The sequence below is a fragment of the Lycorma delicatula genome, chromosome 1 (genome assembly GCF_047948215.1).
Source record: "Lycorma delicatula isolate Av1 chromosome 1, ASM4794821v1, whole genome shotgun sequence".
NCBI lineage: Eukaryota > Metazoa > Arthropoda > Insecta > Hemiptera > Fulgoridae > Lycorma > Lycorma delicatula.
In genome coordinates, this window is record NC_134455.1 from 125,496,827 (window position 1) to 125,519,937 (window position 23,111).

The window sequence follows — 23,111 nt, forward strand, 5'->3', positions numbered from 1 at the left end:
AATAAACTCACAGACACATACATACACCAAATGCAAGTATATGCCTTATAAAATACAAGTAGTATAATAAAGTTTATCTTTATTTATTGAAAAAAAATATATATGTATATAAAAAGACCTTGACAAACCGATCATGCCAAGCAAAATCTTATAAATTAAATTTTTGCTCTTACTTGAGCTGATGTTCAAACTTCATTAGGTGATGCTTTTTAGTTTTATATTTTCTTTATTATTTTTTAAATTAATTCCAGCTACTGACAATGGTTGTTTGACAAGCAAAATATGCATTTAATTCTTTATTTTTATTTTGTCAAAACAGTTTTTGAGTATATTCTTAGTTAATTAAAAATATAGTCCTGACAGCCGACCAAATTATTATGCACAAATTCACTTATTTTTTTCTTTCTTATAAAACTACTTGGTTTTGATATCATAATAATAGAAATAAATTTAAAAGAAAATAGGTCGACTCTTGTCAAAAATGAACAAACCAACCACTTTTTAGTAGTGTTATTAATGGAACATCAATGTTTAAATTAAACAAATTACATACAAATTCAAAAATGTAGGCTATGAAATTGCATACTAAACCATAAATAAAACAAAATTATACACATAATCACAAAGTAGATACTAAATGAACATACAGAAACACAACAACATTCTAAATGAGCAAAACAATTTTAAACACAACAAATATTAACAACAAATATATTTCAAAATCCATTTCCAACACCAAGGACCACAATACTCTGTAAGCGGTGTATGAAGTGGTTAAAAATGCTCAGCTACAGTTAATGTTTTTATATCTTCACTTTAGAATGAAGAGGGGTCAATTTTAAAATTTCAAAAATAAATAACATTGATAATCAAATTCATATAAAAGTAACCACATTTCAAGTAGGTATGATAATAGGTCCTGCTACATCTTAGAACATTGGTCTGCTGTGATGTTAAAATCTTGCTTGTTGGTAAAACTGAGCGATTGGAATAATTAATATGTAATAATTGGTAATGTCAAACATTAGGTAATGCATAAGATGTAGTTTATATGCATTACAAATAGGTATTAATAAATCAAAAAATAAAAGTAATATCAAGAGGAAATGTAATTTGAAATAAATTTATATTTTCATAATGAAAAATACATCTTTCTGTAAAAATCACAATGTTTATTAAACAGTAATATAAAGCAGAACTTTGTAACATCAAACATATCAGCAATGGGTTTGTTAAAAGTGATACTAATAATTACATAAAAAATTATATTAATTAAAAATACTTTTATTTGAGAAGTCGTCTTAAACTGTTGACTATTGGGACTTAATCGTACAACTCAATTCAGCAATTCATTGAGGAGTACAGTTAAAAATTTTTTTTTTTTTTTTTTTTTTTTTTTTTAGACCTCAATGAAAGGCCTACAGTTCATAAGATGTTAAAAAATAATATTTATAGATAACTTCTTTATTTATTTACCCATGTAATAACAACTGATGTTATTCATAAAAAGGTGAATGTATACCACTTAGAGCAGATTTATTCAAAACGTAGATAATGTATTATTTTGTACTTTAGTAAGGATTAGGAAAATTCTATTCAATAGACACATCAGCACTGGGCTTATTGTGCAGCCAATGGATAGGAACAGATTCACTACCAAGTCACACCAAGTCATAATTACACTAATAGAGAAACAGTACCCTCAATGAAACCAAATCTGCTAAGAAATGCTTCAAGCCTTTTTAAAATGACTAGAGAATTTTTACCCAGGATAAAACCAAAATTTTATTGAACTATATGAGAATTTTGCAATGAGCTGTTTAAAAACATATGCTGGAATAAAATTGGATTTTCTTTGGAAGTAAAACATTTGAGAACAATCTCTAGTTTCCTAAAGCTCATCTCTGTGTTTTAGTACTTGAAGAAGTATATTACTGAGCCATAATTTTTTCCATCACTCCCAACTAGGAGAAATTTATGGACAATAAACATATCCATACATTAATACTACTATTTAATGATTTGTAATTGATTAATGATTATATTCTGCTATGTTTAAGAATGTTTTCTTGGTTACAACATGCCACTGCTTGACATAATATTATAATAAATTTCCTTACATAAATTACAGATTAAGATGAAGTTGAATGATCTGTAAAATATTTAAACCAGAATGAAGTGGTAGTAAGGAGAGATAACATCAATCATTTTGTTTAGATGAATAGGATTAGTGAGTCAACTTTCAATTTGTGTTTTTAAATTGGAAGAAACTGTAGGTTGACCTCAGAAGTCAATAATAACTCATTTCCAACAACAACAGTACCGCAAAAGTAGAAGAAATATTATACTATGAATCTAATAAAAGTGCATGATATTTAATGTTAAATAATTAATTACAAAGTAGATGAAATAATGACAAAAAATTCATGGAAGAAAATTATAATCCTTTTAAAGTCTGAATATAGTCATTGTTACCTACAACCAGATTATTCTACAGCACGTGCAATAGTCGAACCCATGAAATTTTTTTATGATGAATGCAAAAGGATTACAACCAACAATATTTCATATGATCAGATTTTTTCCAGTGGAGGCTTTTGAAAATATTATTTATAATAATAATCCTCAATTCATTAAAAAACTGAAATTTAACTTAAAAAATGTAATTGGAAAAATTAGAGGCAATCAAGAAAGTTCAATCATACTATAATTTAGTGAAGGATAGAGTAGGTGGTAGGTATTTACAAATTTTCTAAAAATTCTCTAAAAATCTGTTTTAGAATAAAATTCTGTTAAATATTTGTTTTATTATTTATTGATATTCAATAAATAATATATTTGTTTTATTTATTTATTATTCTAGAACTCTTTAGATATTAGACAAATAACTGGTTTCATGCAGGAAAGACATTTGCTAATATTAAGACTTAAATTTAAGATTAAAATAAACTTGAAAATATTTGCAAGAGTATTTTTATCATCACTCATTAATGTATGTATTAGGTTGACCATATTCTGGCTAATCTCTTCCTTGGTCTGTCCTTCTCCCTTTTCTCTTAGATCTATTAATAGAGCTGAATTTAGAATATAAATATCATTCAACCTATCTAGATGTTCTTACACACCTTTCTGTACAAATAAATCATTTTACAAATATAGTACATAGTGTTTTCTACTATTCTCATACGTTATTCAATCTTAATCAGGATTGAATAAAAGATCAAGATTTCTTATAAAAGACAAGATATATTTTATTAGAGTCGTTTTATGATTTTACCTACCTTAATTTGATTAATAATTTTGAATTTTATCATTCAGGCTTCATATGCATACAGATGTTAATATCTGCACACCTTCCATATGACTTCTACCCTTCGCATAATCCTGTTCCTTTTATTGCTCTAATCTATAAACCTGGTGAGTCTATATGTTTATTCTGGTCAAAAGAGTGTTTCAAGATATTTCTAGATGAAACAATCAACTTTATTTATATTAAAGTTATCCATTTCCTATTCTTAAGATTTTTTTCATTACATTTACATTTGCTCCATGACAGAAAGAACACTAGTCAGGATTTCTTTTTCTGAAAATAATGATATTCACTACACAACCATTCTAACTGGTAAACTGGATGAAAGGGTCAGCTGTAGTTCTAAATATCAACTAAATTTTGGTAGATAAATCACGCTGTATTGCAACAATTTATTTGGCTTATTGAAGAAGATTTTTGAAAATTACTTCATTCCTCATTTTCCCCAATAAGCTGGTGATAAGATTTTATTCTCCTTAAGGATGTTACGTCATTATTTAAGTATGATACATACATACATCTTAAAACTGTCTAAACTTTTCATTTCAGTAATTTTTCATCCTATTTTTTCATATCCTTTACCAATGAAATGCTATACTGCTATATATCCAACTATGAAATGCAACCAAATACATCTTTTTCTAGTGATTTTTTTCAATTAAGTTAGACTGATTCAAGACAATTATAATTTTCAGATATTTTATAATTTTTATTATGGTATGATTTTTATTATTACGTGGTTTTTTCTGCGTAAACTTTTTTTGAATAAAAATTATAAACCTTTATTAAATATTTAGTAAATAATAAAGGCCCACCAACAGCACACAGTGCAGTGAAATGTAGTATTATAATACAATTATCATAGTTTTGTATAAAAACAGTAACTTGTTTAATTACATGCCTAAAATCCTTTCTTTGAATAGTAATAATCCAAATTTTAGTGTAATAAAATTATAAATAATTAGTATAGTAAAGCAATAAATTAAAATTTGCAACTTATCTCTTTCTTTACATGAGAGAAGAATGGATTATCTTCACTTCATTCCATTAATAAGCTACACATCACTAAAAAATGTATATAATCATATTAAAATTTGTTTAAACGAGATAGGTTAACTTGTTATGATTAAAATTGACTATACTTATTCATGTTTGGTGAGTTGCATGTTTAAAAACTGTTAATTTTAATATGTAACAAATTTAATTTGGATCTCTTTTTAATTTTCAAATAGTTTGCAAGACTATATATTTCTATTCATGAGTGACTAACATTTATTAAAAGAACAAATGAAGGCAAGAATTAAGAAAATTTATTTTTCCTACATGTATAAAAAAGTTGCAAATTTTAATATATTGCTTTGTTAAATTCATTAGTCTGTCAGATTAATTAAACAGGTTTTAGAAAAAGCGTTTGAAAAAGTAAAATTAAACATAAGTATCATGTGAGTGATTAGGAACAGAGCAGAGATGTGTACGAGGAAGGAATTTATTTTTGGAAATATTCCCCAAAAAATAAATAACCAAGAAAAATCTGGAAATTTTTTTAGGTAATTTTTTTTAGCCCAGACACATATTGATGTTCATTTCTATAAATTTACCTGAGCCACATACATGTACGTACATTTTTCACTACGTTTTTCAGGTCCTATCTAACCACACCTAAGGAATACAACCCTGACTATCAAGTCCATCTAGACAAATGAATGAAAAAGAATTGACAATAAACATTGAAAATAGGGTAGGATTATTGTTCTCAGTCATCCATACAACAATAGTAATCAATCCAGGTACACATACCGTTACATATAAATGTAAATAAATTTTATTGACCAAAGCCTGCACCTGCTAGTGTTAATCCCAACCCCTTTTATCATTGTACTAATTAAACGATATTGGTAATGCGATGACTGCACACTTGCACCAGCTCAGTCATTCATACATTTTAGTCAATAAAAAATGATGAGTACCGTTTTGCTTTTTCCAAAACGGAATGGTACTCATCATCAAAACGTGATGTTATTATCTTTGCCAGTTAGAGCTGCTTCATACCAGATAACTTGAATGTTTAACTTCATATGTGATTAATTTTCATAAAAATCATTATATCTATAAAACTGCACTTAACAATTCTTCACTCCACAATTTTTGAAACTGGTTTAAAAATTGGAAGAAAAAGAAACAATATATTGGAACACTTCAAAATGATAGTAAAGGACAAAAAGGAGGTAAATGCAGGTACAAAATTCATATATTATAATTAATAATGGTTAATTTTAACTAAAAATGTAAGGCAAGCCATAAACATTGTGAGCAGTCTAAATTTTGGTTGTTCACCTAAAAAGTTAATTCTTAAAGAATGTAGATTAAATGTTATATTTGTTAAAAAACTGTTTTGAATAACCATTAGAATTAGATTTATAAATTTACTTTATTAAAATAGTTACCAAAATTAAAATAGTTAATCAAATTATAATGTTTAATAATTAGTTACTGATGTGTACCATTTGACTATTTTATTAAGAATAAAATTATATGTACATTTTTCTCATCTGTTAAATAGCATTTCCAAAATAAACAAACACAAATTTATCAAACACTACTTATGTTTAATTTATTATATATTCAGAAATATTCAGCAATATTTTAGTATGTTTTAAGGTACTGTAGGTAGATGTACCTTCAGAAGAATAGTTTGAAAAAAAAACTCATTTGACAAAATGTTTTAAAATGCCAATGAATGCAAAACAACAATTTTTACATCAAATGAATAGTTGTTTAAAATCACCTACACTCAGCAAGGAAGATGTGATTGGTCGAGGAACCTAAGGAGCAAGAGGGTCCATTTACATCAAAGAGCAGAAGTCTCCTAGCCTCCATTCACTCACGACTTGAGTCCGCCTTCATCGCTGGTTATTTTGACTCGATCAGGGAAAATTAGCAGGTTAGTGCTAAATCCATACATATTCTTTCCCTCTTGTAAATCCACATCATAGATAGGGAAGCTAATATTTTTGCCAAAGTGCAAGGTTTTTGAGATGCTGAATTAATATTGTTTGTTGTGAACACACTGTGCTCTAGGGTAGTCAGCTTACTAATGTAAATTTATTTCAGATGAAAGCAAACATTATGATGACATGAGCTATATATGTTACCGAAGCACCGTTAGAGATTTGGCACGAAGTATGGAAGGAATTTCACACCAACAAGGAAGTCCTTATCTACTACCCTCTTAGATACAGAATACAATAGTACAATGACTGATGTTCGGAACGTCATCAACTCATCTGACGATTTGCATTTTCAGTGCAACAGTTGGAGAAAAACATTTGTAATGAATGTATTTTTAGCTTCATGATTAGCATATCGAAAGCCTGTCTTCGCTAAGTTTTTGAATACAGAAGAAACAGGCATGACTCCACCTAAGTTGCTTCTCAGATTCAACTTGTCCTAGATGAGTATGGAGCCCATAAATTGTAGGTACTGGAGGGAGATAAGGCCAGAAACTTACAGAAAGTTTTTGAAATTGTTCAAGATAGCAACATACAGAACTTTATTGTGTTCCCTGGTTGCCTTGACCTTAACTAAATTTAACTAATGGCGACATTCTTTCCAGTACAGAAGTGTCCACTTTGATTAAACGTACAATTAATATCGCTAGAATGATAAAAATTAGCCAAAGACTCACTCCTACTTTGGGAAAGATAAACAAAACAACAGCTTCCTCTCAATTGTGGAATGAAACAATTTATGGAAAGATTTTCACAAAAGAATGAAGACATTTATGCGTCCAATTCATTTCGTGGCTGATTTATTAAATCCAGCCTCCTAGAGGTTAAACTGCACAGTTGAGGACAATGATAACTCTGTTATGGTAGAATTAGCAGTACATAGGAACAAGAAAAAAAAATTTGAGCTAAAGATTTCCTCTGGAGGTCAGTAGAAAGCATAGCCTCCATAGAATGGTGGACAGGACTAATGTGCTGCACTGACCTAAGTAAAGCAGCTAGCTAGTCATTTTTTATCAGATTCAGTAACTCAATCATTTCAGTTTTATCCTCAATAAAAAAAGAAACCGTCTGTCAACGGAAAGAGCCAGGAGAATCATATTTATAGGCTACAATTATCATCTTCAAAAAGAACCCGATTGTGTCATTCTTTAAATAGTGATCTGGATAAATCTCAGATAATTTAATCAGTGTGAATATATGTTTAATACTGTTATAAAATTATAAAATATACAAACTACTGTAAAATCTATTTCTATACTATTGTTATTATTAAAATAATTAATTTTATGCTGGACATGATGAATTACTTGGACTTCCTCTAGATTCCAGTTATCTACTATCTAGAAAGAATTTCTCACCCAAAATATAAAAACTTTTTCACATGAAAATTGTTTCAAATTTTATTTGCTTTAATTCTTGTTCCACTGAAAGTTTTTACTAAAATGTATGCTCAGTAAGTAAATAAAATTGTTTCCTCAAGATGACATTTGACATTTCAAAAAAAATCTATGAAAGTTTTTTAAAACTTCATTTGTTAAAATTTTTTCTTAAAATTCACCCTCAGCATTAAAAATAATTTTGCTAAAAGTGAAGTGCATCTCCCTCCCTTGTTATTTAAAATATAATTTTTGTCTTTTAAAAGTGTTTGTTAAAATGGATCCTGAATGTGTTAATTAAAATAAGGTGAAGAAAGTAATTAAAAAAAGGTGGATGAGGAGTAATTCCAGTGATGAAGAGAACAAAAGAGCCTTGGGGAGATAACCCCGAAGGAAAATCCTGCAGGTTTAGAGGCAGTACGTTAGCAGATCCTATCACCAATCTTACCCTGTGCAGTGCTCATAACATAGCCAGGGGAATTTATATTACTGGCAAGTTTCAAGAAGTCTCAGTTATAAAGGCAATAATAATAATAATTGGAAACATAAAAAGAATAAGAAATTTGGTATAACGGATGTAATCAATATTGCTTCATGGAATATTCATCGTGCTTTGGCCTTTAAAGAACCTGGATTATTGGAGATCCAGGAGGAAAGGAAGACACACATTGCAGTAGTAACTACAACCACAAAGAAACTCAAGGGAACACAAGATGTTGGTTGATAAAACACTCATATACTCTGGTGTAAACCAGAAACAAAGTGTAAAGGCTGGGGTTGCCATATAAATAAGCAATAAATGGAAGCATAAGATTAAAAGTTACAATAATATAAATGAAAAAAAAACCTAGTTCTTATACTTAAAGTTGATAGAGGTAATATGATAGTGATTGGTGTTTACATTCCAGAAAAGGGACGTTAAGAAGAAACAGAATTGTTTACATGAGTTAAAGAGACTGGTAAGTAAGCATAACTCACAAGATTTCATAGTTATTGCTGGAGATTTTAATACAAGGGTGGGGAATGATCTGATTGATTTTGTAGGCTCTTTTGGAGAGCCAGTAAAAAATAATAATGATGATGAACTATCACCATTTTGAAAGGCCCTGGAGAACCAATGATTTGTGATCATGTATTTAGGATAGAAATTAAAAAAAAAATCTAAGGAATAAGACTAGAAAAAATAAAATTTTAAACAACATTTACAAAAAAACATTTTTCAAATTTCTGACAGAATGTGTTCTTCTCCTTCTTTAAGTACTGATCTGGATGAATCTCTGATAATTTAATCAGTGTGTATACATATTTAATACCATTTTAAAATTATTACTACATACAATAACGAACATATATTTTAGGAAAAAAATATTCATAAATTCACATAAAATGGAAATAAGCTGAAGAAGTGAAAGATACAAGGGTACAGAGGTTGTGATATCCACTCAGTTCATTTTTTATCAGTGATGAAAATTAGCTTGATTGTTAGATTAAAGAGGAGCAGGTTAGCCAGTAGGATGAAGGAGATTAGTGTTTAAAGTATATTTATTGCAAGAGGAAAGTATAGCAACCTTATACCAGACCCAACTCAATGAGTATCTCACATACTGCCAATGAGTGATTCAGTAGATGTGGAGTGGCAGGGTATTGAAGATGTAATAAAGCAAGCTGCCCTCGAAGCTGTAGGTACTCGGAGCATAGTGAGCCAAAGAAAGAATCAGCTGAAATTCTGGGATGAAGATATAAAGTAGCCTGCTGCTGAAAAGAAATTTGCTTATCATAAATAGCTCCAGCAAAAAATGGAATAAATGCAGTAGTTCTATAAAATAAAATAGAACATGGCTAAGGCTATGACATGAAAAGTGCAGGAAGAGTTGTGGAATAAATTTGTCTCTACTTTAGAAAATGAGGTTTATGGAAGACAATCACTAGCATATATGATTATGAGAAGTATGAATGCAGAAGAGAGGGACAGAGCAAGTATGAATATTATTAGGGAAGAGAGTTGGTGATCTAATTTTATATGTTTGTGGACTGATGCACAGGAAAGGGAAAAGGAATATATAGCTCAGGCTGGAACACAACAAAAGATAGACTTTAAAACTTGAAAAGAACTAGAAATTTCATTAAAGATCTTTGAAGAATAGGAAATCTAGTGGCCCTGATGGTATAGATGTATAGTTGTTAAATCTTAACTTAACTTGAGATTACTGCATCTACTTAATGAGTGTTGGCTTGATGTTTGTGTGCCAAAGGAAGGGACAGAATTGTTAGTGATCTCAATTTTTAAGAAGGGAGGCAGCAGTCAATGCAAAAATTATAGGGTTATTGGTCTCTGGAATGCAGCCTAAATATTTATGTGAAGATGATAAATAGTAGACTGGCACCAATTGAGGATAGCTTGTTGAGTCATGAGTAGGAGGGGTTCAGCAGATGATATATTTACTTTGAAACAGATTATTGAGAAAAGAGTTGAATTCAACAAAAAAAACTCATTTGGTCTTTGTGAATTTAAAAAAGGCTTTTGACAAAATTTCCCAATCAAAATTTTGGCTGATAATGAGAAGAGGCTTCCTACATCTTATTGATGTAATGAGTACGTATAAAGATATTACAATAGCAATAACATCTAGTGAGAGAATTATCAGAATTTAATCAAGATGTTAAACAACAACCCGGTAAACCAAGGAGTCAAACAAGGATGTAACCTTGATTGTGGATGATGTCATCAAACAGTGGAAGCAAGAGGTAGCTCCTCGTATAGATTAAATGGGGAATGGATATTTTCTAAACATATTTTTGTGTGATCAGGTTATTATTCAAGAAATAGAGGATGAATTGCAAAAGCAATGTATAAATTGAGTAGGCTGTGAGAGGAGTATAACTATAAAATATCAGTTTCTAAAATGACGGCTTTTAGTGGTAAGGACCCTGTAAGATGCAAAATTGCTCTCCAGAATAGAATTCTAGAACAGGTGGCTCATTTTATTAACCTGGGTTGCGATGTTAGTTACAAAGAAGATAAGGAGTATCAAGAAAAATTAACAGGTTTTAGTCTGTACATAACTTCATTACAGAACTTTTTGATGGAAAGCCTGAAGAGATACTCAGCTCAGGTTATATGATATGATAGCAATGCTGGTTCTTTTGTATGTTACTGAAACATGAATTCTGAAAAGAGAGAGTTTAAGAAGAGTTGAAGCTGCTGAAATGAGATTCTTACGGTCAGTGAAAGGCGTGATTCTAAGAGACAGAAGTACTCTGATAAAAGACGATTTGGATTGAGGGAAAATGGCAGTTGAAAAGGTTTTGCAGTATAGAGAAAGGTGGAAGGAACATGTGGAGAGGATGACAGAAGATAATATACTCCTGAAATCCCTTAATTATAGACCGATTGGATGAAGAAGTTTGAGCAGACTAAAAAAGAGATGAAAGAAGCTGGAACAGACATAGTGCCAAATTTGTAAATGAAGAAGAAGAGAAGAAAAAAGATATGAACAGTGGGTAAAGTTTAATTTTAGCTAAGCTCTTTTTTTTGCTAAGCTCTTTCCAAATGAGTAAATGCCAAACATCAGTTTTTTGTCAAGAGGCAACAGCCTATAGTAAATATTTTAAATATAACATATGTAGCCAAGATTTCAATCATTTAGATATATCATAAAATACATTCGTTTTGAAAGTTTCATTAAATGAAAGTTTCACAATCATTTGCATAAAATGTGTATGAAACTGAAAGATTACTAGATGTATAGAAATTACAGTCAACTTAGGAGTACAGTTTTTAAAAAAATTACATCACTAACATAACACCAAAATTTGTGCAATTGTACAACTTTTGTTTTTAAAGTGATATACTAGTAATAGCTTAACAATTCTGATAAGTAATATTTGTGTAATTTTCTTAATTTTTTTTTGAGAGAATAACATTGCTCATTCAAAAATGTAATATGCAAAGCAGCTTAAAATATACCTACATAAAAAATGACTGGATATGTGACATGCAATGAATTTTAGCTTTACTGTTCACCTAAAAACGAAGTATGTGGATAAATTTATACCTAATTTTCTCAAAGTTTAATTTACATAATAGTAAAAGAATCATTTTGATCAAGTCAGTAATTCTTAAATTTTATTTATCAATATAACATATTAATGGACATTCTGATTTAAAAATAACGATAGTATTTGTATTCATACTACGTTGCTATCATTAATTACCATTAATGGAGGCGCCTTCCTTGGTAAAATATTCCGGAGGTAAAATAGTCCCCCGTTCGGATCTCCGGGTGGGGACTACTAAGGAAGGGGTCACCAGAAAACTAAAAAATAACATTCTACGAGTCGGAGCGTGGAATGTTAGAAGGTTAAAAAAGGTTGGTAGGGTAGAAAATTTAAAAAGGGAAATGGATAGGGTAAATGTGGATATAGTAGGAATTAGTGAGGTTCGGTGGGAAGAGGAAGGCGACTTTTGGTCGGGTGATTTTAGAGTAATTAACTCAGCGTCAAATAATGGGCGGCAGGCAGAAGTAGGTTTCGTGATGAACAGGAAGATAGAGTATATAGAGAGGAGAGTGGAGTATTTCAAGATGCATAGCGATAGAATCATTGTAATAAGGATAAAATCAAAACCTAAACCGACAACGATTTTTAACGTCTATATCCCTACAAGCGCCCATGATGATGATGAGGTAGAGTGTGTATACGAAGAGATTGATGAACCAATTAAACACGTAAAAGGAGATGAAAATGTAATAATAGTTGGAGATTGGAATGCAAGCATTGGCAAAGGCAAGGAAGGAAATATAGTGGGTGAATAAGGGCTGGGCAAAAGGAATGAAAGAGAAGACAGACTTATAGAGTTTTGCACGAAGTATTTAAAAATCATAATAGAAGAATATACACTTGGAAAAAGCCAGGCGATACTGCAAGGTATCAGATAGATTATATCATGGTTAAGCAAAGATTTAGAAATCAACTCGTTGACTGCAAAACTTACCCTGGAGCAGACATTGATAGCGACCATAATTTGGTGATAATGAAATGTAGATTGGGGTTTAAAAACCTGAAGAAAAGGTGTCAGATGAATCGGTGGAATTTAGAGAAGCTTGATGAAGAGGAGGTAAAGAAGATTTTTGAGGAGGACATCGCAAGAGGTCTGAGTAAAAAAGATAAGGTAGAAAATGTAGAAGAAGAATGGGAGAATGTTAAAAAGGAAATTCTTAAATCAGTAGAAGCAAACTTAGGTGGAATAAAGAGAACTGATAGAAAACGTTGGGTTTCAGACGACATATTGCAGCTGATGGATGAACGTAGAAAATATAAGAATGCTAGTGATGAAGAAAGTAAAAGGAACTATTGGCAATTAAGAAATGCTATAAACAGGAAGTGCAAACTGGCGAAAGAAGAGTAGATTAAAGAAAAGTGTTCAGAAGTGGAAAGAGAAATGAACATTGGTAAAATAGACGGAGCATACAGGAAAGTTAAAGAAAATTTTGGGGTACATAAATTAAAATCTAATAACGTGTTAAACAAAGATGGTACACCAATATATAATACGAAAGGTAAAGTCGATAGATGGGTGGAATATATTGAAGAGTTATACGGAGGAAATGAATTAGAAAATGGTGTTATAGAGGAAGAAGAGGAAGTTGAGGAGGATGAAATGGGAGAAACAATACTGAGATCTGAATTTAAGAGAGCATTAAAAGATTTAAATGGCAGAAAGGCTCCTGGAATAGACGGAACACCTGTAGAATTACTGCGCAGTGCAGGTGAGGAAGCAATTGATAGATTATACAAACTGGTGTGTAATATTTACGAAAAAGGGGAATTTCCGTCAGACTTAAAAAAAAAATTTTGTTATAGTAATGATACCAAAGAAAGCAGGGTCAGATAAATGTGAAGAATACAGAACAATTAGTTTAACTAGTCATGCATCAAAGATCTTAACTAGAATTCTATACAGAAGAATTGAGAGGAGAGTGGAGGAAGTGTTAGGAGAAGACCAATTTAGTTTCAGGAAAAGTATAGGGACAAGGGAAGCAATTTTAGGCCTCAGATTAATAGTAGAAGGAAGATTAATGAAAAACAAACCAACATACTTGGCGTTTATAGACCTAGAAAAGGCATTCGATAACGTAGACTGGAATAAAATGTTCAGCATTTTAAAAAAATTAGGGTTCAAATACAGAGATAGAAGAACAATTGCTAACATGTACAGGAACCAAACAGCAACAGTAACAATTGAAGAACATAAGAAAGAAGCCGTAATAAGAAAGGGAGTCCGACAAGGATGTTCCCTATCACCGTTACTTTTTAATCTTTACATGGAACTAGCAGTTAATGATGTTAAAGAACAATTTAGATTCGGAGTAACAGTACAAGTTTTCTTTATCTTTTCAAAGATGCTATGATTTGCTGATGGTATAGTAATTCTAGCCGAAAGTAAAAAGGATTTAGAAGAAACAATGAACGGCATAGATGAAGTCCTACGCAAGAACTATCGCATGAAAATAAACAAGAACAAAACAAAAGTAATGAAATGTAGTAGAAATAACAAAGATGGACCACTGAATGTGAAAACAGGAGGAGAAAAGATTATGGAGGTAGAAGAATTTTGTTATTTGGGAAGTAGAATTACTAAAGATGGACAAAGCAGGAGCGATATAAAATGCCGAATAGCACAAGCTAAACGAGCCTTCAGTAAGAAATATAATTTGTTTACATCAAAAATTAATTTAAATGTCAGGAAAAGATTTTTTAAAGTGTATGTTTGGAGTGTCGCTTTATATGGAAGTGAAACTTGGACAATCGGAGTATCTGAGAAGAAAAGATTAGAAGCTTTTGAAATGTGGTGCTATAGGAGAATGTTAAAAATCAGATGGGTGGATAAAGTGACAAATGAAGAGGTATTGCGGCAAATAGATGAAGAAAGAAGCATTTGGAAAAATATAGTTAAAAGAAGAGACAGACTTATAGGCCACATACTAAGGCATTCTGGAATAGTAGCTTTAATATTGGAAGGACGGGTAGAAGGGAAAAATTGTGTAGGCAGGCCACGTTTGGAATATGTAAAACAAATTGTTAGGGATGTAGGATGTAGAGGGTATACTGAAATGAAACAACTAGCACTAGATAGGGAATCTTGGAGAGCTGCATCAAACCAGTCAAATGACTGAAGACAAAAAAAAAATACACAAGGTGAACAACATAAAACCAAACCCTTAACGTAAACATTGCAGAATTGGTATGTTATGTTGGAATGAAATTTTATGAATGATATTGATAAATTAAATAAGAAAAACATAAAATGTAGCTTAAATGTTGCATTTATTTTCCTTATTGTTACAAATGGTTGTTAAATGGTGTTAAAAATCACCACCCTGGGCACTGATGCACTTTTGTACTCAACTGATCATATTGACAGTCGTCTGATGCAAACTGTTGTTGTCAATTGCATTGATTTCTCGTTGAATGTTCACCTTCAGTTTGTCAGTATTGTGGGGATTAGATGTATAAAGTCTCTCCTTTAAGTAGCCCCAAAGGAAAAAATTGCAGTAGACAACTCTGGGGAATGTGGAAACCACTGTCCTCTGCTGACAGCTCATTGTCTGTCTCCTTCAATTGTTGCACAGTTGTAACATGGTATGGTTTCAATTTTAATTCATGAAGAATTTTACAAGATGTGTATTTAACACCAGATTGTTAGAATAACTTGTGTAGTGATTTTTTTTGGTGTGGCAGTAATTCTCCTTTCAATATTGGCAATGGCCTGTGGAGTCCTAATGGAAGGTTGCCTATTTCATTTTGCATTTGAAACCAGACCTGTTGTACACCATTTTTTAATTAAATTGTTTATGCTACTCTTCACTGGGATACAGGGATTCAGAAATTTTTCTACAAATACTTGATGTGATTCTTCATACGATCCAGAATAAATGTAGGCCTCAACTGTAGCTATCCTCTCCTGGATTGAATAAAGCATTTTACACAAACACAACTTTTTTTTCTTTTTTTTTTAACCTCCGGGTCCACAGTTAAGTATTGCTTCTGAGGATGAGATGAATGATTTGTAGTGTGTGTGAAAATTCCATGCCTGACTGGGATTTAAACCTGGGACCTCCGAGTAAAAGACTGAAATGCTACAACTCATGCCATGAGGTCAGCACAGAAACACAACTGCACTCATAATACTGCACTGCAACAAAACCTACACTGCACTGGCATGTAACCACCTGACAAATAGTAGCAACAATTAGTAGTAACATATACATCCACTAGTTGTGTGAGAGTCTTTCATAAATAGGGTTGGATAATGGTTTCATTATGGGTTCAGTTTTATGTTGCTCACTCTGTATATTTAACTATGAAGAGATATTACCAATTTGACAAAAAAAAAAACAACATTAAATCATTTAACGATGTTGTCTGAATAAGTAGATTCAAACATATATATCATTATATGGAATGAATATTCCTTCCACATCTTAAACACTGTAACTTTTTAATTTTTAAATAACAATTTTATTAAAAGTTACAGTTATTAATGATTAAAAAACAGTTACCATTACAACCATTAATTATAACAGTATACTGGTATTAGTTATAACAGCTGTCATCCTGTGGCCCTGCTGAGTCAGTTAAAGGTAGAACCAATTAGCTAGTAAGTTTATATAATAGTGAACATAATGGTGTCATAATCAGTTAGTTGGTATTGGACTTAATACATGGCAAGGGTCTGTAATTTTATTTTTTTTATTTATCACATCATTCTATACATTTTTATGCATATTATAAAGTATGTCTGATTTATAAATAACACATGGTGACTTTGATCACTAGTATTCAATTAATAACACTGTTTTGAAAGTGGTTGGTAAATACTCTGGTCAAAGTGATTTTGTTACATGATCAAAATTTGCAGAAAATTATGTATTTTTGGGTGCTGATTCAGGATATGAAGTCAGAATTTCCTTATCAGCCTCAGATATTTGTAATTACCCTTCCTATATTCCAGCAAGTACATGTATATGAACAATGCAGATATATTATACTATTTATTTATTTACTTTATTTATTGCAACAGTTAAATTGCTAAATAAACTATAATTTATTTGAGTTGATAAATAGCCATGAAAAAATTACTTTAAATTTAATGACAAGTATTATACATAGGAAATAAATTTCCTATATACATAGGGAATAAATTTTTTTACAAAGTTTTGAAAATAAAGTAGCTTATAGCATTAATCATACACATAATGTCCTGTTGTGGACTCATTATATTGATGATGTTTTTGTAGTTTATAATCCGGTTATATATGATGAACACCTCACAATTTTAAATAAACTCAATTTATATTATAAAAATTTAAATTTACTTTTGAAATAGATATAAACAGAAGAATACATTATCTAGATGTTAGTATTGAAATTAATAAAAATAATAAAATTATCACTTCAGTATATAGGAAACCCACTGCCAATAAAACTACAATACATAGAAAATCAAATCATCCTTGGTCTCACAAAATTAACACATATACAAACATGATTAATAGAGCAATCAATTTACACAGAAAATAATAATAATAAATTAAACACAAAAATGAATAATATAAAACAGATTGCAATTCATAATGGATATAGTGAATTATTAATTAATATATATATATAAAAAAACAAATGTCACAAATTAACAGTACAATAATAACTTTGGAGCCAATAAATAGTATACAGAAAATTGATAATGTTGATTTAAAATATTTAATATATTCATACACTGATAACATTATTGAAAATATAACTAAAGTTTATGATAATTATAAATTTAAACCTGCATAAAGCAAATAGCCATGTTATCAAACATTTAAAAAACAATAATAATACTGATTCATTTAATTTATACAATTTATGTGGGATTTATTAAAAAAATGTAATGATTGCGATGATATTTATGCAGATAAAACAAGTAGATCTTTTAAAACCAGATTTCATGAGCATTTTAGAAACTATAAAAATAAAAATCTGGGTTTCTGTAACATTTCTGACCACCTTATTAATAATAAAAATTCTATTTCTGATACTGACACTAATTTAGAAATATTGAAAATTAAGAAAGGAGATACAAAAAATAATAATAAATATCTAGATTTTTGGAGAAATGTTATACATATATAAATATAGGAGAGGATTTAATTTGATCAATTTACAAATAGAGTTTGAGGATGACACAGTTATAAAAGCTGCAACAGATAGCAGCACTTTTTCAGATAATATTACATATACATTTAATTAATTGTTCATTACTCTAGTATTGACAGGCCAAACACATGTAGTTAATTATATTTTATTTTATTTAATTTTATAATACTTGACATCATATTTTTATATGTAATTTTTAATAACAATAATTTTAACATTTTTGTACTTCCTTTAATACACTTTTAAATTTTATTTTTTAATTCTTATATTTATAATTTTTTATATATTTTACAAAGAAGAAAAAAATCAACTGAAGATGTGGGTTGCTGTGAAAGCACTATTGTAGAGATTGTATGAAAAAATAAGGTGAGTGTCATTTTATTTTATTCAACTCTGAACTTGGGTTATCAAGTTGAATTTATTTTATATAAAAAAATAATAATAGCGTTAAAACTATTTTAATGTATTAATTATAAAGTAATAATTTTTGTTTTAATCTCTGCATAATCCCTTTCCATTAAAATACTGAATATTGATTACATACTTATAAATTTACAACAATCTTTTAATTGACAATGTAAATTGAAATTAACATCTCTTAAGGTCAGTATTTTATGTTAGAAATTATAAGTGCTAAATGATCCCAAATATCATCAAATGTACCTGAATGCTTTTTTAGCTGTATTAAAATCTAAAATTACCCAAACAAATTTTATAAAGTATAAAATACGACTTTAGTAAATTAAGAAGCTGATCTCTGTCATAGAGTGGTACATCTTTACCTTTCATCTAAAAGGTTCTGTTTGAATTGTTGTCAGGCTTGGAATTTTTCATAGCTTGTCAACCATTATGAAACTGTAATTGAGTACAGTCTGTTCAAGAATTAATAAACCAATATCATTCTATGAGAATAAATTAAAAATAGGACATTTATTTAAAAGCCAAATGTCAAATTTTAAATAAATTTTCACTGCTGATCCACATGATTCTAAAACCAGATTTCATCTTTCATTGTAATCAGTATACAAAATCTTTTAGGGAGTAGTTATGTTGTGTTAAATTATAAGATGGTTATGAGAATATGTACAAGAGAACATATACTGAAGCAAAACAATTATTATAATTTAAATTTAAAACAATTTTCTGACCATAAAATCAACTTCATTTCCTAAAATATAAAGAGAGTTTCTCCCACCTTACCTTGCATTAATTAACAAAATACAATTACTTCTTAATTTTAATTCCAACAACATTATCTCTGTTATATTTGGTTATGTTATTTCAAGTAGTGGCAATGTAATGGGAAATAAAAATATTTTTTACAGTTTCTGTATAATGTACATATTTTTGTGGGACAGTTTATTTACCAGGAGTATTCAATTTATTCTTACCTCGTCTTTATTTGAGAAGGACGCTGTGCATTCTTCATGGTGAGATGTTAGTGAGCTAGTGTCAGGAGGAAAATGCTTTTGATCAGGTAAAGGATGGGTTGTAGGACTGGATTCTTGTTCATATTTAGGAATGTTATGAGTCTGATGTTGCTGTTGCTGTTTATTGGTGTCATATTGTCTCATAAAATGTGATTGCTGAGACTGCAACTGTTGTCTACTCTGTAACTGATAATCATGATTGTTTGTTCGTTGAACGCTATTATCATTAATATAATGACTTTCATAATTATTCTTTTGATTATCATCTATTCTTTCATTACTTTCGTTGAAATTATGATCGTAAACATTACTACTACAGTTATGATTATCATATCTTTCTGAATATTTGAAAGCATCTAATTTTTCACACATCTGTTGTGATGACATATAATTTTGACTGAAATCTTCAATATGATCAGAGGTTTTCTCTTCATAATAAAACTCATTTTGTGTCTTATTGTGATAAAGTGAATCATTATCAACAATTTTTTGAAGATTATGTATGATATTGTAGCCATTTATTTCACTTATATGATCAGTTCCATTATTTTTATCATATAACTCATCCCATGGATCCAAGAATTTATAAGGTTCTTCACTGTGACTAGTCTGTGGTGGTGGTAATGTCCAAAAACCTATTTGTTTTGAAATATCAGTAGAAAGAAAAGGATGAGGATCATTATAAGGAAGGTCTGAAGAGCAGGATAAAGAAGAGGGTGAAGTAGAAGTAGAGAACACATAGCAGGTACTGAGACGTTGACGACTCTGTGTGCAAATGCAAACCGTGCTGTTAATTATTAGTGCAATTCTATAAAATGTACATCTATTTAAAATACACACATGCAGTGAAACCTATAAATAACAGTGGTGTTTTCTTTCTTGAATGGTGCTAATAAAAGATAACAGCATAGTTTTATTTTTTTTAATAAAGAAATGAAACCATATCATGCAAAACATACAGTAGAACAACTTTTATCTTAATATAATTCATTTCGATGATTAGCCTAACCAAATTTTGAAAATAAAAATTTACTGTATAAATTGAAAAATGATTATCCGTCATTAAACGAACATTTGAACTCAAAACAACTAAATATGACAAAACCAGAGAATTATTAAAACGTTTGAAAAAACTAACTGTAAATGATTATTTCCAAGGATTACATTATAAACCTTAGTAGTAACAGATAAAATATCAAGTTATAAAAAACTTCATGTTGTAGAAAGTCACTCTTGTTGATGGTTTTTTTTAAAACTATTGCTCTAGTGTTATTTAGAATTACTCTTACTTTATTTTTCTTAGGAATAAAATTGAATTCTCCTTTAATGATATTTTAACTCCTATTTATTACTAAATAATTTTTTTTTATATTTTACTTACGTAAAAAAAAATCTGAGAGTCCTATTATTATTTTAATAAAATATTCAATGTTACAAAAATCGTTTTTAAATTCTGAGTACAACAAAATGATAATGCACATTGCACCACAAAAAAAGGGATTTACATAATGATAGGACTTTTTCTATTAAAAATTTAATGTAACAAGAAAACTAACAATGTGTTAGTTTAACAAATGCTTTAAAAATAAAATCATACTTTTTTACAAGGCAGGAAAATAAAAATATCATAAAATGAAGCCAAATGTATTCCAAACATGTTACGCTACCAGATTTTTATGCATAATAAAATGAGATAAAAATAAACTTTTAAAAATTATTTTAAAAAATGTAGTTCTTTTCCACTTCATCTTTTAGGGTTGGCACCAATTAAGAAATACCTACAACTTAATCTGTAGTTTGATGTTCACTTTAAAAAAATTAAATTTAAAGATCTGATTACTTTTTTAGGTTAGTTTTTGAAATCAATTTTATTATTTTTTTAAAATATAGATTATTTCAATTTTTTAGTTATATTTTTGTTTAAAGTATGCATATACTTAAAAAAAACTACCTGTATGAAAACAATCCATTTGTAAGAAAATGAAAAGCAAAATATTTTCATTTTACTAAAACGAGAAAAGAAATTAAAAGACCTGAGAGACTTTACAGAAACTTAACTAAAGCTGTCAGGAACTGGAAATATTCATAATTTTTTTACCAACAAAATAAATATCCTACAATTAAGCTTATTACAGTCTGATAATAAACAATGAAAAAAACTGAAAAACTTCCAAGTAGTTCATTTAAATGATATAACTTCTTATTTAAACATCTTTCTAAAGTTATCTGGAAAAAACTTTCAATAAGATCACTAGAGGAATGCTTCTACAGAAAAAAAATAACCATTAAAATTAGTCCATTTCATAAAGACTTAGGATTGAACACATGCAAAGAATGGTTTTAATTGAGAATCTCTTTTTCTCCGACAGGGAGTTTTACTTTTTAAGACTTGGGGGGTTGACGTCCTGTCCTTTTTTTATGAGATTATGGGCTCAACTGCTGTGGTCATTAGACCAAATGAAAATTTGTAGCATATGAAAAATGCCATGCCTAACTGGGATTGGTACCTGAGTCCTCCGGATGAAAGGTCGAGATGTTTCCACTCCGCCACAGAGATTGGCACAGCCCTAAGCCTGCAACTTTTCTTTCCACTTCATACTGAGCTGCTTTACTCTTTTCAATTTCCACATACAATATACACCAAGAACACTAAGTAATTTACAACATATACCCTTACACAGCAACACAGTGATATCTTATACTTTTTCTACTCTCTGTGTTGTTGCATCACCTTTCAAACGCAACTGTAACCCAAGGTAGAAATTACCATGATGATGGGTAGATGGCTCTACATAACGAGTCTCAAAAAAAGTTCTAAAAATGTTGAGGGTGAACTCAATTGTATGCCATTCTAGCTCCAGTACACATGTGTTCTGCAGGAGTGGTCCGTTAAATTGCCGGTACTCGAGGGAATCTGTTCCCCTAGGAGAAGACACCCTCCAACCTCTTTGTACATAGCCCTGAAGGGCTTTACCGGAGGTCATCTTTCAAACAACAGCATGACATTTCTCAGTTGCTTCAGCCGAGGATGCCACTGATGCGAATGTCACAAGCAATATTCCCGGCGGTGTAACTACAAGTATTACTAAAAATAACAAAACACATCTCTAGTCTCAAGCAAGACTGACAACCACAGTTGTCGAAGGAACTGAATAACATACCAACCTACCTGAAAGGTAAAGTGAGCTCACAAGCAACACAAAACTGATATAACACTAACAACACTAATAAGAAATCGTAATAAAACAAAGTACAGAGGAACAAGACAAAGAAGCACCCTAGATTCCCTCTACAATCCATTCACTAGTCAAATAGTGCAGAAATTCTGCAACCACTGACCATTCAGCCCAGTTCTTCCAGTTTTGACTGATGTCAAGCACTGCTCTGATGGAATCCAGTCGACAAATGACAAATTACTGTGGTGCCCTCCAGATCATATTTAGTGCACTCATACAACATATGGAAAGCATCATCCTGCACCCCACACTGTGTGCACAGACCCCAATCCACCAGGCTGAACCCAGCCAGTCTACCCCTGAAGTGACCAGTAAGAGACTGAGTTACGAAGCAGTTAGGGGAAACTCATGAGGCGCCCAACAAGCTTCTAATGTCTGAGAAGAGATCGTGCATATATTGCCCATCAGTATTCTCATCCCATCTGGCCTGTCATATATTATAACCATGTTGCTCGATTTCCCGAATCCTTTTGGAACTCAACCCAAAAAATTGTCGCCTGGTACGGTGTCTCCAGCCTTTTAGGTTACCAAGACCCCACTACCACCTAAAG

General features: G+C 30.3%; 1 protein-coding gene across 2 annotated transcripts in view; it reads right to left on the reverse strand.

Annotated features, from left to right (window-relative positions):
* The window catches only part of Gyg (glycogenin 1), a 169,967-nt gene that overhangs the window by 3,129 nt on the left and 143,727 nt on the right, over positions 1–23,111 (reverse strand). The window contains exon 7 of one of the 2 annotated variants that reach the window (XM_075360518.1): positions 19,286–20,089. The exons of the other annotated variant lie outside the window; for it this stretch is intronic. Within the exon in view, the coding sequence (XP_075216633.1) occupies positions 19,286–20,089 (804 nt within the window). The remainder of the gene's footprint in view (positions 1–19,285; positions 20,090–23,111) is intronic. 2 annotated transcript variants of the gene reach the window in all.